General features: G+C 44.0%; 1 protein-coding gene across 3 annotated transcripts in view; it reads right to left on the reverse strand.

The window, feature by feature from the left end:
- LOC134340478 (aryl hydrocarbon receptor-like) overlaps positions 1-13,675 on the reverse strand; it is a 169,469-nt gene that overhangs the window by 61,258 nt on the left and 94,536 nt on the right. For all 3 annotated transcript variants that reach the window (XM_063037788.1, XM_063037787.1, XM_063037789.1), the window contains exons 6-9: positions 9,452-9,579; positions 7,720-7,922; positions 6,344-6,453; positions 229-370 (exon numbers count right to left, since the gene is read on the reverse strand). In XM_063037788.1, the coding sequence (XP_062893858.1) occupies positions 229-370; positions 6,344-6,453; positions 7,720-7,922; positions 9,452-9,579 (583 nt within the window). The remainder of the gene's footprint in view (positions 1-228; positions 371-6,343; positions 6,454-7,719; positions 7,923-9,451; positions 9,580-13,675) is intronic.

A 13,675-nucleotide genomic window follows, 5' to 3' on the forward strand; every position in this document is an offset into this window, starting at 1 on the left:
AACACAGAGACTGTTAAGGGTGTGGTATGCACTGCCAGGGGTGGCGATGGAGGTGGGAAATTTAAGAGACTTAGATGGGCACATGGATGTCTAAAGAATAGCGGGTTCTGTAGGAGGGAAGAGTTAGGTTGATCTTGGAGTAGGTTAAAAGGATGGCACAACATCGTGGGTCGAAGGACCTGTATTGTGCTGTAATGTTCTGTGTAGTATATACAAGTAAATACATACGTTAAGAGTCTCTGCTTTGCTATGATGCAATCGGGCTGCCCATTTTTATAGACCAGTCGGGCATTTGCCTGAACCCAGATCCAGATGTTCTGTTTTGTCAGTAGCCTGAAGATGGTCAATCCACTCTCTCCTGTCTTCATCACTGGGGAAGAATAGAAGTGAATGGTCAGAAACAGCAAAGCCCAGGCACTGCAGTTTGGTATGGAGTGTGGAAACAGAAAGAAAATTAAGAAACAAATCACAGGGGAATAAAGATGTACATTTCTATACAGGTGTCCCCCGCTTTTCGAACGTTCACTTTATGAAACCTCACTGTTACGAAAGACCTACATTAGTACCCTGTTTTCGCTTTCAGAAGGTGTTTTCACTGTTACGAAGAAAGGCAGCGCGCGCCCCGAGCAGCCGCTCTCCCTCGGATTCGGAACGGCATTGCTTAAACACAAGCCTGTGAGCAGCCGTTAGCAAGATGAGTTCTAAGGTGTCGGAAAAGCCTGGAAGAGTAAGGGTGTTACACTTAGCGTAAAACTAGACATAATTAAGCATTTCCATCATGGTGAACGAAGTAAGGACAAAGTAAGTTTGGCTTGTGGAAGCTGACGAAGATGATGTTGAAGAGGTTTTGGCATCCCATGACCAAGAACTGATAGATGAAGAGCTGATGCAATTGGAAGAGGAAAGGATAACAATCAAAACAATTAAAAGGAATAGAGAGGGCGGAAAAAGGGGAGGAGGGGTGGCATTACTGGTCAGGGATACTATTACAGCTACAGAAAGGGTGGGTAATGTAGCAGGATCCTCTTTTGAGTCAATATGGGTGGAAGTCAGGAACAGGAAGAGAGTAGTTACTCTACTGGGGGTATTCTATAGGCCCCCTGGTAGCAGCAGAGATACAGAGGAGCAGATTGGGAGGCAGATTTTGGAAAGGTGCAAAAATAACAGGGTTGTTATCATAGGTGACTTTAACTTCCCTAATATTGATTGACACCTGATTAGTTCCAAGGGTTTAGATGGTGCAGAGTTTGTTAAGTGTGTCCAGGATGGATTCCTATCACAGTATGTGGACAGGCTGACCAGGGGGAATGCCATTCTAGATCTAGTACTAGGTAACGAACCGGGTCAGGTCACAGATCTCTCAGTGGGTGAGCATCTGGGGGACAGTGACCACCGCTCCCTGGCCTTTAGCATTATCATGGAAAAGGATAGAATCAGACAGGACAGGACAATTTTTAATTGGGAAAAGGCAAATTATGAGGCTATAAGGCTAGAACTTGTGGGTGTGAATTGGGATGATGTTTTTTGCAGGGAAATGTACTATGGACATGTGGTCGATGTTTATTGATCTCTTGCGGGATGTTAGGGATAAATTTGTCCCATTGAGGAAGATAAAGAATGGTAGGGTGAAGGAACAATGGGTGACAAGTGAGGTGGAAAATCTAGTCAGGTGGAAGGCGGCAGCATACATGAGGTTTAGGAAGCAAGGATCAGATGAGTCTATTGAGGAATATAGGGAAGCAAGAAAGGAGCTTAAGAAGGGGCTGAGAAGAGCAAGAAGGAGGCATGAGAAGGCCTTGGTGAGTAGGGTAAAGGAAAACCCCAAGGCATTCTTCAATTATGTGAAGAAAAAAAGGATGCCAGGAGTGAAGGTAGGACCGATTAGAAATAAAGGTGGGAAGATGTACCTGGAGGCTGTGGAAGTGAGTGAGGTCCTCAATGAATACTTCTCTTCGGTATTCACCAATGAGAGGGAACTTGATGATGGTGAGGACAATATGAGTGAGATTGATGTTCTGGAGTAAGTTGATATTAAGGGAGAGGAGGTGTTGAAGTTGTTAAAGTACATTAGGATGGATCAGTCCCCGGAACCTGATGGAATATTCCCCAGGCTGCTCCATGAGGTGAGGGAAGAGATTGCTGAGCCTCTAGCTAGGATCTTTATGTCATCGTTGTCCACGGGAATGGTACCAGAGGATTGGAGGGAGGCGAATGTTGTCCCCTTGTTCAAAAAAGGTAGTAGGGATAGTCTGGGTAATTATAGACCAGTGAGCCTTACGTCTGTGGTGGGAAAGCTGTTGGAAAAGTTTCTTAGAGATAGGATCTATGGGCATTTAGGGAATCATGGTCTGATCAGGGACAGTCAGCATGGCTTTGTGAAGGGCAGATTGTGTCTAACAAGCCTGATAGAGTTCTTTGAGGAGGTGACCAAGCATATAGATGAGGGTAGTGCAGTGGATGTGATCTATATGGATTTTAGTAAGGCATTTGACAAGGTTCCACACGGTAGTCTTATTCAGAAAGTCAGAAGGCATGGGAGCCAGGGAAGTTTGGCCAGGTGGATTCAGAATTGGCTTGCCTGCAGAAGGCAGAGGGTTGTGGTGGAGGGAGTACATTCAGATTGGAGAGTTGTGACTAGTGGTGTCCCACAAGGATCTGTTCTGGGACCTCTACTTTTCGTGATTTTTATTAACGACCTGGATCTGGGGGTAGAAGGGTGGGTTGGCAAGTTTGCAGATGACACAAAGGTTGGTGGTGTTGTAGATAGTGTAGAGGATTGTTGAAGATTGCAGAGAGACATTGATAGGATGCAGAAGTGGGCTGAGAAGTGGCAGATGGAGTTCAACCCAGAGAAGTGTGAGGTGGTACACTTTGGAAGGACAAACTCCAAGGCAGAGTACAAAGTAAATGGCAGGATACTTGGTAGTGTGGAGGAGCAGAGGGATCTGGGGGTACATGTCCACAGATCCCTATAAGTTGCCTCACAGGTAGATAGGGTAGTTAAGAAAGCTTATGGGGTGTTAGCTTTCATAAGCTGTAACGATGCAGCTCTATAAAACTCTGGTTAGGCCACACTTGGAGTATTGTGTCCAGTTCTGGTCACCTCACTATAGGAAGGACGTGGAAGCATTGGAAAGGGTACAGAGGAGATTTACCAGGATGCTGCCTAGTTCAGAAAGTATGCATTATGATCAGAGATTAAGGGAGCTAGGACTTTACTCTTTGGAGAGAAGGAGGATGAGAGGAGACATGATAGAGGTGTACAAGATAATAAGAGGAATAGATAGAGTGGATAGCCAATGCCTCTTCCCCAGGGCACCACTGCTCAATACAAGAGGACATGGCCTTAAGGTAAGGGGTGGGAAGTTCAAGGGGGATATTAGAGGAAGGTTTTTTACTCAGAGAGTGGTTGGTGTGTGGAATGCACTGCCTGGGTCAATGGTGGAGGCAGATACACTCGTGAAGTTTAAGAGACTACTAGACAGGTACATGGAGGAATTTAAGGTGGGGCTTTATATGGGAGGCAGGGTTTGAGGGTCAGCATAACAATGTGGGCCAAAGGGCCTGTACTGTGCTGTACTATTCTATGTTCTATGTTTTTAAACCGAATGCAGTAGCGAAAGTGAAGCAACTGCGTGAGATTTTCGCTGCACTGATAAAGTACGACTTTCATTTTGAAAGGGTACGTAGGTTTAGGGGATATTTGCAGGATGGTTTGAGTGCTTATAAACAACTGTATGATAGAAAAATGCGCGAGGCTCAGCAGTCAAGCAAGCCTTCCACATCAGCCACAGCAGACGACGAACCTCGACCTTCGACATCGAAGCAGGCAGTCATAGGAGAAGATGAGCTGCCTGCCCTAATGGAAACAGACGATGATGAGATGACACTCCAGTGTCCCACCACCCCAACCCCCAGGCCGTGGACAGATACCGATTTGCGGAGAATGCAGTGGTAGCCGGGAGGCACACAGCATATCTTTAAGAAAAAAGCCGAATTAACATGCTAATTAATTAGGTGCCGCCTAGCACGTAATTGTCCGCCCAGATCAGAGGTGATGCAATCAGCAATCGCCTCTGATCTGGGCCGACAATTACGTGCTGGGCAGCACCTAATTAATTAGCATGTTTATTTCTGCTTTTTTCTTAAAGATGTGCTGTGTGCCTCCCGGCTACTTCTGTGTTCTTCGCGGCAATGTATCGGGTCGGCGGCCCGGAGGGTGGTGGCCACTGCACCACCCAGCCTGCAACGACTCAGTCTAACACACTGAGTGTGCTTGGCGCTGTTTTCCCGATTCCGGTAAGTGATACTACACTGTACATACATTATTTCTACTTTATATAGGCTGTGTATTTTTACGTGTTATTTGGTAGATTTGGCAGCTTCATAGTTTAAAGGTTACTGGAGAGAGTGTTTATGCCAACAGCGCTTGCGTGAGATTTTCTGCTGAGAGCATCTGCGTGAGATTTTCGGTACGGAGATCTGTGCAGGCAATCGTTATAGAGAAGTATTTCTACTTTATATAGGCTGTGTATTTATCGTATCATTCCTGCTTTTACTATATGTTAGTGTTATTTTAGGTTTTATGTGTTATTTGGCATGATTTGGTAGGTTATTTTTGGGTCTGCGAACACTCACAAAATTTTCCCATATAAATAAATGGTAATTGCTTCTTTGCTTTACGACATTTCGGCTTATGAACCATTTCATAGGAACGCTCTACCTTCGGATGGTGGGGGAAACCGTGCTGCTGCTCATGACCTCTGGTTGTGCCCTCCAGCCAAAGCAGCCCTTTGGAACTGTGGTCATAGTGGCAGCGTCAGAAATAACATAGTCATAGTCATACTTTATTGATCCCGGAGGAAACTGGTTTTCGTTACAGTTGCACCATAAATAATAAATAGTAATAGAACCATAAATAGTTAAATAGTAATATGTAAATTATGCCAGTAAATTATGAAATAAGTCCAGGACCAGCCTATTGGCTCAGGGTGTCTGACCCTCCAAGGGAGGAGTTGTAAAGTTTGATGGCCACAGGCAGGAATGACTTCCTATGATGCTTAGTGTTGCATCTCAGTGGAATGAGTCTCTGGCTGAATGTACTCCTGTGCCCACCCAGTACATTATGTAATGGATGGGAGACATTGGCCAAGATGGCATGCAACTTGGACAGCATCCTCTTTTCAGACACCACCGTCAGAGAGTCCAGTTCCATCCCCACAACATCACTGGCCTTACGAATGAGTTTGTTGATTCTGTTGGTGTCTGCTACCCTCAGCCTGCTGCCCCAGCACACAACAGCAAACATGGTAGCACTGGCCACCACAGACTCGTAGAACATCCTCAGCATCATCCGGCAGATGTTAAAGGACCTCAGTCTCCTCAGGAAATAGAGACGGCTCTGACCCTTCTAGCATACAGCCTCAGTGTTCTTTGACCAGTCCAGTTTATTGTCAATTCGTATTCCAAGGTATTTGTAATCCTCCACCATGTCCACACTGACCCCCCTGGATGGAAACAGGGGTCACCAGTACCTTAGCTCTCCTCAGGTCTACCACCAGCTCCTTAGTCTTTTTCACATTAAGCTGCAGATAATTCTGCTCACACCATGTGACAAAGTTTCCTACCGTAGCCCTGTACTCAGCCTCATCTCCCTTGCTGATGCATCCAACTATGGCAGAGTCATCCGAAAACTTCTGAAGATCACAAGACTCCGTGCAGTAGTTGAAGTCCGAGGTGTAAATGAGCAATATGTACGTGGCAAGATCTCACAAACAGCGATGTGACAATGTCTGCTTTTTAAAATCAATTTTGGTAGCCTTGGCTGAGAAATATATATTAGCCAGGATATCAGGTGAACTCCAACTTACCTCCTTGGGGCTGAGGGTGGAGAGGGGGGAGAGGAATAAATAGGTGACGGCGGAACAGGGAGAAGGAGAGAGGGTGAATTAGGAATGAAGGAATTAGTACTGAAGATCTGGTATCAAGAAAAGATCTTCCTAATGTTAAAACTATCTGCTCGTCATCTTTGTTTCTTTTTAAGCTCAAACATGGTTATCTCTCAAGGTTTGATTTATTTCCTCTTCCCTTCATTCCTGTGAGTTTAGATTAAGATCAGAGTTATATAAAATGTGGTCACAACATTTTCGTATTGACATCTGTTGTATCTGACTTATGAGTAAACGGGGCCCCTGCTATTCAAGGCACCATAAATAACATTGTTGTTGCAGTGTTGGTGTGTGGGATGTGGGGGGGGGGGTGAGGTGGTGTTTGCAGGAAGCACAATTCAAGACAAGCAATGCTCAACAATGATTTTGTCTACAGTACCAGAAACGCTACTTACACCGAACATGGCTGTCAGCACAGTAAAGCATGTCGTGTGCGTGGACAAAATGGTACCCAGAACCTCTCATGCACAGCTCCAGCTCTGAATAACCCAGCACAATCCTAGCCCTGCAAAAACATATAAAGAAATCAGAAAGGGTGAATATTCTCAATTAGTTACATGCTGGTCAGTGACATTTTGCAATCAAAAAGAGAGGATAAGTCCGTTACTGAAAACCCACTGAGCATTTCCAGCACCACATCGGATTATTATTAACCCTGGAAAGAGGAAAATACTTCAATTAATGTGATGGACTCTGCCAACAGAAGAGAAAAAGAAGCCAAAAGACAATTTCTTGAGCCAGTAGCTAGCTTGTTACAGCTAAACACTGATTATTCCAAGACATTTTGCTTGTATATTACATGGATATAATATACAAGTGCAACATTCAAGAACAAGGTTGCAAAGGTGAGCTCCATTTCTCTTCAGACATTGCTGCTCTCATGATCACCTGTAAAGTCAATTTTGACCATAAAACATATGGCCTAATTCTGCTCTTTCCCCATCAAGTCTGTTCTGCCATTCGACCATGACTGTTATTTTATCCCTCTCAACCCCATTCTCCTGCCTTCTCTACATAATGTTTGATGCTCTTACCAATCAAGAAACAATCAACCTCCACTTTAAAAAAAAATCCACTGACTTGCCTTCTGCAGCTGTCTGTGGCAATGAATTGCAAAGATTCACCACAATCTGGCTAAAGTTGTTCCTCCTCACCTCTGTTCTAAAGGGACATCCTTCTATTCTGAGGCTGTGCCCTCTGGTCCTAGACTCCTCCACTATAGGAAACATCATCTCCACATCCACTAGGCCTTTCAATATTCAATAGGTTTCTACACCATTAAACGTTCCTCATATGATAACCCATTTTCAGGATCATTTTCATGAACCTGCTCTGGACTCTTTCCAATGCCAGCACATCTTTACTTCAATAAGAGGACCAAAACGGCTCACAATATTCCAAGTGCAGTCTGAGCAGTGCCTTATAAAGCCTCAGTGTTACATCCTTGCTTTTATATTCTAGTCCTCTCAAAATGAATGTTAACACTGCATTTTCCTTCCTCACTACCCACTCAACTTGCAAGTTAACCTTTAGGGAATTGTGCACTAGGACTCCCAAGTCTTTTCGCACATCCCAATTTCTGAATTTGCTCCCCATTTAGAAAATATTCTGCACCTTTATTCTTTCTACCAAAGTGCATGACCATATACTTCTCTACACTGTAATTTGCCTGCAATGTAATCACACAAACTCTACCCATCCCTCATGCCATTAAAAATACTGACAATTTAGGCCAATGAAGTGGCTCTTTAAGATCCACAAAGGTACCTACTTCGCATCACAGGCAAGAGGTGAAAAGTCGAGCTTGTGTTTGGTCTGAAATAGAGCACTCTTGGTCCGGATTTCAAGGATTGAAGGCACTTGGAGAGGGGTTGCAATGGCAAACAGTGCCAGCTGAGGTGGGAGCAGGGAGCCATCTTCTGCCCGCTTGTTCTGTCCATGGAGATACTTCAATCTGCCCTCAATGCTTAGAGCCTAAACATCATTTAGAGGAAGAAACAATGACTTTAATTAAGCCAGTATTACTTCAAAGAGAAAAAGATACAACTCAAGCAGGGAAGCATTGGTTCATTCAATGTTGGTCATTTATTCAATCATTCTGTCAGTTTTCTGCGCAAGTGATTGTAGTCCTTTAAAGATTTAACAATCAAAAATCTCTCCAACCTTTGACAATTGTTTTATGAAAAGCCATGAATCATCCGAACAGAGTTAACTGGGTGATTATCCCACTGTCATTTGCTATGGACCCAGCCTCAGCTTCCTACTTCTGTACACTTACTCCTACAAGCACACTCAACTCACTTCTTCCAAATATCATATCATCCTCATTAGTACTTTTACTGTAGCATTAAAGTGGACAATGTTGGCAGTCCCAGCAATGTCCACATCCTGTGAATGAATAAATAAAAATCATCTGGCAAGCATTTGCTACTGGCACCCGTCATAGTGGCATACAAAGAGTTGCGCATTTACAATCTGACTCAAGATCAAGGATATACTGGAGCAAACAATTTGGGGATTGAAGGTTTTAATGACAATGATCCTGTGTGTATTCTAGCTCAAAAATATCAGTCATTCTAAAATAGGTACACATTCAGCTTTTGACAATGAGCTTGATTCTAAACTCACAGGCACACCCAGTGTCATAACTGGAGCAGGGCACATGCACAGACACAGTTGGGATACAGGTACACATTGAGCAGTGAGTGCAACAGCTGGAGCAGAGACTCATGCTATGTCATGCTGGAACACAGAAAAATAATTGTATCACAGCTAGAACATAGACTCATGTAATGTTATGGCTGCAACACAGACATACACCATATCACAGCTGGAACACAGACATGCACTGCGTCACAGCTGGAACATAGGTGCACTGTGTTACAGCTAGAACACAGACGTGCCATGTCATAGCTGGAGTATAAATACATGCAATCCCACAGCTGGAGCACGGTACAAAGAACACATTGCATACAATTGCAACAGTTTGCAAAGGAAAGTATATGGTGGGCCTCTAACTTGCTATTGTCAAAACAACTTCACATAAACAATTTTTGATAGTCTATGTATATGGTTCAGATATTCTCTTTAAAGCCTTGCCAATGTTTCCCACAAAAATATCAAAATTGCCAGTCACAGCAGGCACAGATGGAGAGAGCATAGTTCCAATAGGAAAGTAAAATGACTAAGATAGAGCAACACACATCAAAGTTGCTGGTGAACGCAGCAGGCCAGGCAGCATCTCTAGGAAAAGGTACAGTCGACGTTTTGGGCCGAGACCCCTCGTCAGGACCAGCAACTTTGATGTGTGTTGCTTGAATTTCCAGCATCTGCAGAATTCCTCGTGTTTGCATGACTAAGATAGAGTTTTGCCTTGGGCCATCTAGAAGCACTAAAGTTGCCCCATGGGTTACAGAAGACGCATGCTTCTTTAAGTCACTTGCATGCACCCCAATTACTGAATAACCCTTCATTTAAGATACACGCCTTGAACTCTTTCTTACCACATAGCCAGAAGAGCTGCTGAGGAGAGATCGCATCTTACACACAAACTTCCTCTCTAGGAAGGTGGAGTTTTCCGGTGGGAGTTGCTGTGGGTCATATCTGGTGACAATTTCACGCCTTGTGCTACCTGGATACACGGAGGAAAAAAGGCATCTTTAATCACTTTGAAAAGGGAGATTACAAAAGCTGGACAGCAAAGGTGGATTCATCAGCACGCAGGTGTTTCTAGTTGGAAAGCTCCAGCAGAAGACCACATTACTGTGACTTAATAATTATGCAAGTCTCCTCCATACTAGTAGCCTCACTGCAACTCCTGTCTCTGTGGAAGAAGTTAGAACTTTTACTGCTCTATCCCCATTTCCCTTAAGCCCGTTAAGGCACAGCAGCCTGAAGATCCACACTGAACATTTTGGGAACAGCTTCTTCTCCTCCACTGTCAGATTTCTGAACAGTCCATGAACCCATGAACACCACCTCAATATTTTGTTTGCTTTTTCAGTGATTTGTTTCTATTATACACATATACACATATATATACATATATACACACACACACAGCAATTTTATGTATTGTACTGCTGCCACAAAACAACAAATTTCGCAACATATATCAGTGATAAACTTGATTCCGATTCTGAAATCTATCCATCTCTGTTTTCACTGAACTTAGTAACTTGACCTTCACAGCTCTCTGAAGTAGAAAATTCCAAATAACTACCATTGCATGCACAGAAATTTTCCTCTGCCTTACAGTCCTAAATAGCCTACCACTTATCATGAGACTGTGCGCCCCTACTTCTGGACTCCTCGGCCAGGGGAAACATCCTCCCTGGATCCATTCTGTTGAACCCAGCAAATACAGTCCATTCTAGTTAACTGGGTTACATCGGGACTAGTACATTTTGGCCCAATTAGACAACTGACCCAATTAGCTGAAGTTTCAAAAAAAAAGATAAAAGGGTATAAAAGAGATAAACTACTGTTTAAATGAGTAACAGATTATGCATTTAAATGAAATAAAGAACAAATTAGAACATAACCAACACCACTCACCATCATTATGTGTCATATGACGTGGGCAATCATGGTCCTTGACCATGACTGTTCTTGGCAAATTTTTCTACAGAAGTGGCTTGCCATTGTCTTCTTCTGGGCCGTGTCTTTACAAGACAGGTGACCCTAGCCATGATCAATACTCTTCAGAGATTGTCTGCCTGGCATCAGTGGTCACATAACCAGGTCTTGTGATATGCACCAGATACTCATACAACCATCCACCACCTCCTGCCATGGCTTTATGTGACTTTGATCAGCGGCTAAGGTGGTGCTACACCTTGGCCAAGGGTGACCTGTTGGTTAGCGAAGGGAAGGAGCTCCTTACACCTCCTTTGGTAGAGACGCATCTTCACCCCACCATCTAAACTAATACTACTACAGTACAATAAAACTGTATACCAGTTCCTAATAGTTATCGACCGAGGAATTCATGTTCTTTTGATCCACTGTAAATGAATAAAATCAGGGCAGATACCTAGTGCAGATAATGGACTGCCTTTATACAATGGTATAGATGATTGCATCCTCCAAATCTTCCTTTTCATTATAGCATTCAAGATAATCGTCAATACCTTCAAATTCTTTGTAGTTCCTAACTTGAAGTAATGAAATAGTTTCATTTTTCACTCCCAGGTGTTTCTAGATCTCCAAGCCTGAATGCTTGAAATCACAGTGAGCAAAACAGTTCTATATTGTCTTATGCTTATTTCTTGCCAACTATCAGTGACAAAAATCACTGCATTTTGAACACAAATACGCAACTAACACTATTTTAAAAACTGTTCCCTCTAAGTCCATCTTACCATCTGCTGGTAAGATGGTGCCGTGCTCAGACGCAGTGGCTTCCACAGGGCCAACCAAAGGTGTCTTCTTTAAACTTACTTTTTACAATTGCAAGACCCCACTGGACATTAAGAACTTAAAATGCTGCGGGTCTAGCCCATCAGCAAGTTGCTTCTTGGTGGAGAAACTGAAGGAGTTGGACAATGCAAATCATGCTGCCTGTATCAGAGAGGTGTCAGTGCATGAAGGAGGTGTGCAGTCTAACAGCGAATGCTGCAAGTCAATTCACTGATTTATTGGCGAATAGCAAGGGCAGACGGCGGATGGCGGAGAACTGCGTGGCCTCAGTCGTAGTGAGGACAAGGCCTCAGCTGTGGTGTCGCCTGTTTACAGCCTCCCAGGGGAAAGAGATATTGCAGTCTTGTGTGCTCCACTGGACCGCCAGGAGCGGTGTGGCACAGCGTCCAGGCTGAACTTGGTACTGCACCCCCCCCAGTGTTCACTCGGCAGAACACAAGCCATATTGGGTTCGACTGCCGACTGCTGCAATATTCATGGACTCAGGGACTATGTATTTTGTGTGACTGTATTTTACTGCTATCTTATATGTGCCCTGTGCTGTCTGTGACCGTTGGTATTGTGCTTTGCATTTTGGCCCTAGAGTAACGCGGTTTCATTTGACTGTATTCATGTCTGGTTGAATGACAATTAAACTTGAACTTGAAGCACAGTGTAGTGTCTAACAGCCACACAAGTGCATACGATTGACGCTAGTCAGAAACTGTTCGGCAACAGGCTCCTGTCCCAATTAAGTGGCATGGTGTCCCAGGTAAACAAAGAGAAACCCAGGTGTTTTCTCAACTAGTTTTTGTTCTTTAAGAGTTGTCCCAAATAAGTGGCTGGCCCGACTAACCAACAGCACAATTAACTGGAATCTACTGTATTTACAAGCTTGAACAAGATATATAACTGATTCTATGATCTCAGTAAAGTATAAAATTCTGAAGGGGATTGACAAAATAGATGCTGATTCAATGCTTCCTCTGACTGGGACGATAAAATCAAAAAAAGGAGCCACCAATCAAGGACTGTTGAGAAGAACATTCCTCACAATCTTTGGGATTCTACAGTACATCTATAAGGGCAGTGGAGGCTCGGTCACTGAGTATATTAAAGATGTAGTTGATTGATTTTTTGAATGTTAAGGGAATCAAGATGCGATTTGTTAATGTGAGTGGGGTGGGGGAAAATTCAGAGGAGCTGTGCAGGGCAAATTTTTACACAGAGTAAGGTAGGAACGCGAAACACACTGCCTGGTGTAGTGGTGGAAGCAGATACAATAGTGGCATTTAAGAGTCATTTATATTGATGTGTGAATATTCAGAGAAAGGAGGGATACGTAGAGGCAGAAGAGATTTAGTTAAATTTGAGGTGATATGGGGTGATATACTGCGTCCGGTGCTCCCGATGTGGCCTTTTATATATTGGTGAGACCCGACGCAGACTGGGAGACCGCTTTGCTGAACATCTACGCTCTGTCCGCCAGAGAAAGCAGGATCTCCCAGTGGCCACACATTTTAATTCCACATCCCATTCCCATTCTGACATGTCTATCCACGGCCTCCTCTACTGTAAAGATGAAGCCACACTCAGGTTGGAGGAACAACACCTTATATTCCGTCTGGGTAGCCTCCAACCTGATGGCATGAACATCGACTTCTCTAACTTCCGCTAGGCCCCACCTCCCCCTCGTACCCCATCTGTTACTCTTTTTAATGCACACATTCTTTCTCTCACTCTCCTTTTTCTCCCTCTGTCCCTCTGAATATACCTCTTGCCCATCCTCTGGGTCCCCCACCCCTCCTTGTCTTTCTTCCCGGACCTCCTGTCCCATGATCCTCTCATATCCCTTTTGCCAATCACCTGTCCAGCTCTCGGCTCCATCCCTCCCCCTCCTGTCTTCTCCTATCATTTTGGATCTCCCCCTTCCCCTCCCCCTTTCAAATCCCTTACTCACTCTTCCTTCAGTTAGTCCTGACGAAGGGTCTCGGCCTGAAACGTCGACTGCACCTCTTCCTAGAGATGCTGCCTGGCCTGCTGCGTTCACCAGCAACTTTGATGTATGTTGTTAGTTAAATTTGACATCATGCTTGGCACAGTCATGGTGGACTAAAAGGCTTCTTCCTGTGCTGTACTGTTCTAGGTTCTAGCAGCTGTGCTACTCACTTGATAGAACTATTTCTGTTGGAATAATGATTGGAGGGAACAATGGAAAAATAGAATACTATTGAAATGGAAAGACAACAGATTACAGTGGTTCAAAAGGACTTGGGAATTCTTAAGGTGGAGGACAAAATTAGGTACATACAGTTGGTAATTAGGGA

The sequence above is a fragment of the Mobula hypostoma genome, chromosome X1, assembly GCF_963921235.1.
Source record: "Mobula hypostoma chromosome X1, sMobHyp1.1, whole genome shotgun sequence".
Taxonomy (NCBI): Eukaryota; Metazoa; Chordata; class Chondrichthyes; order Myliobatiformes; family Myliobatidae; genus Mobula; species Mobula hypostoma.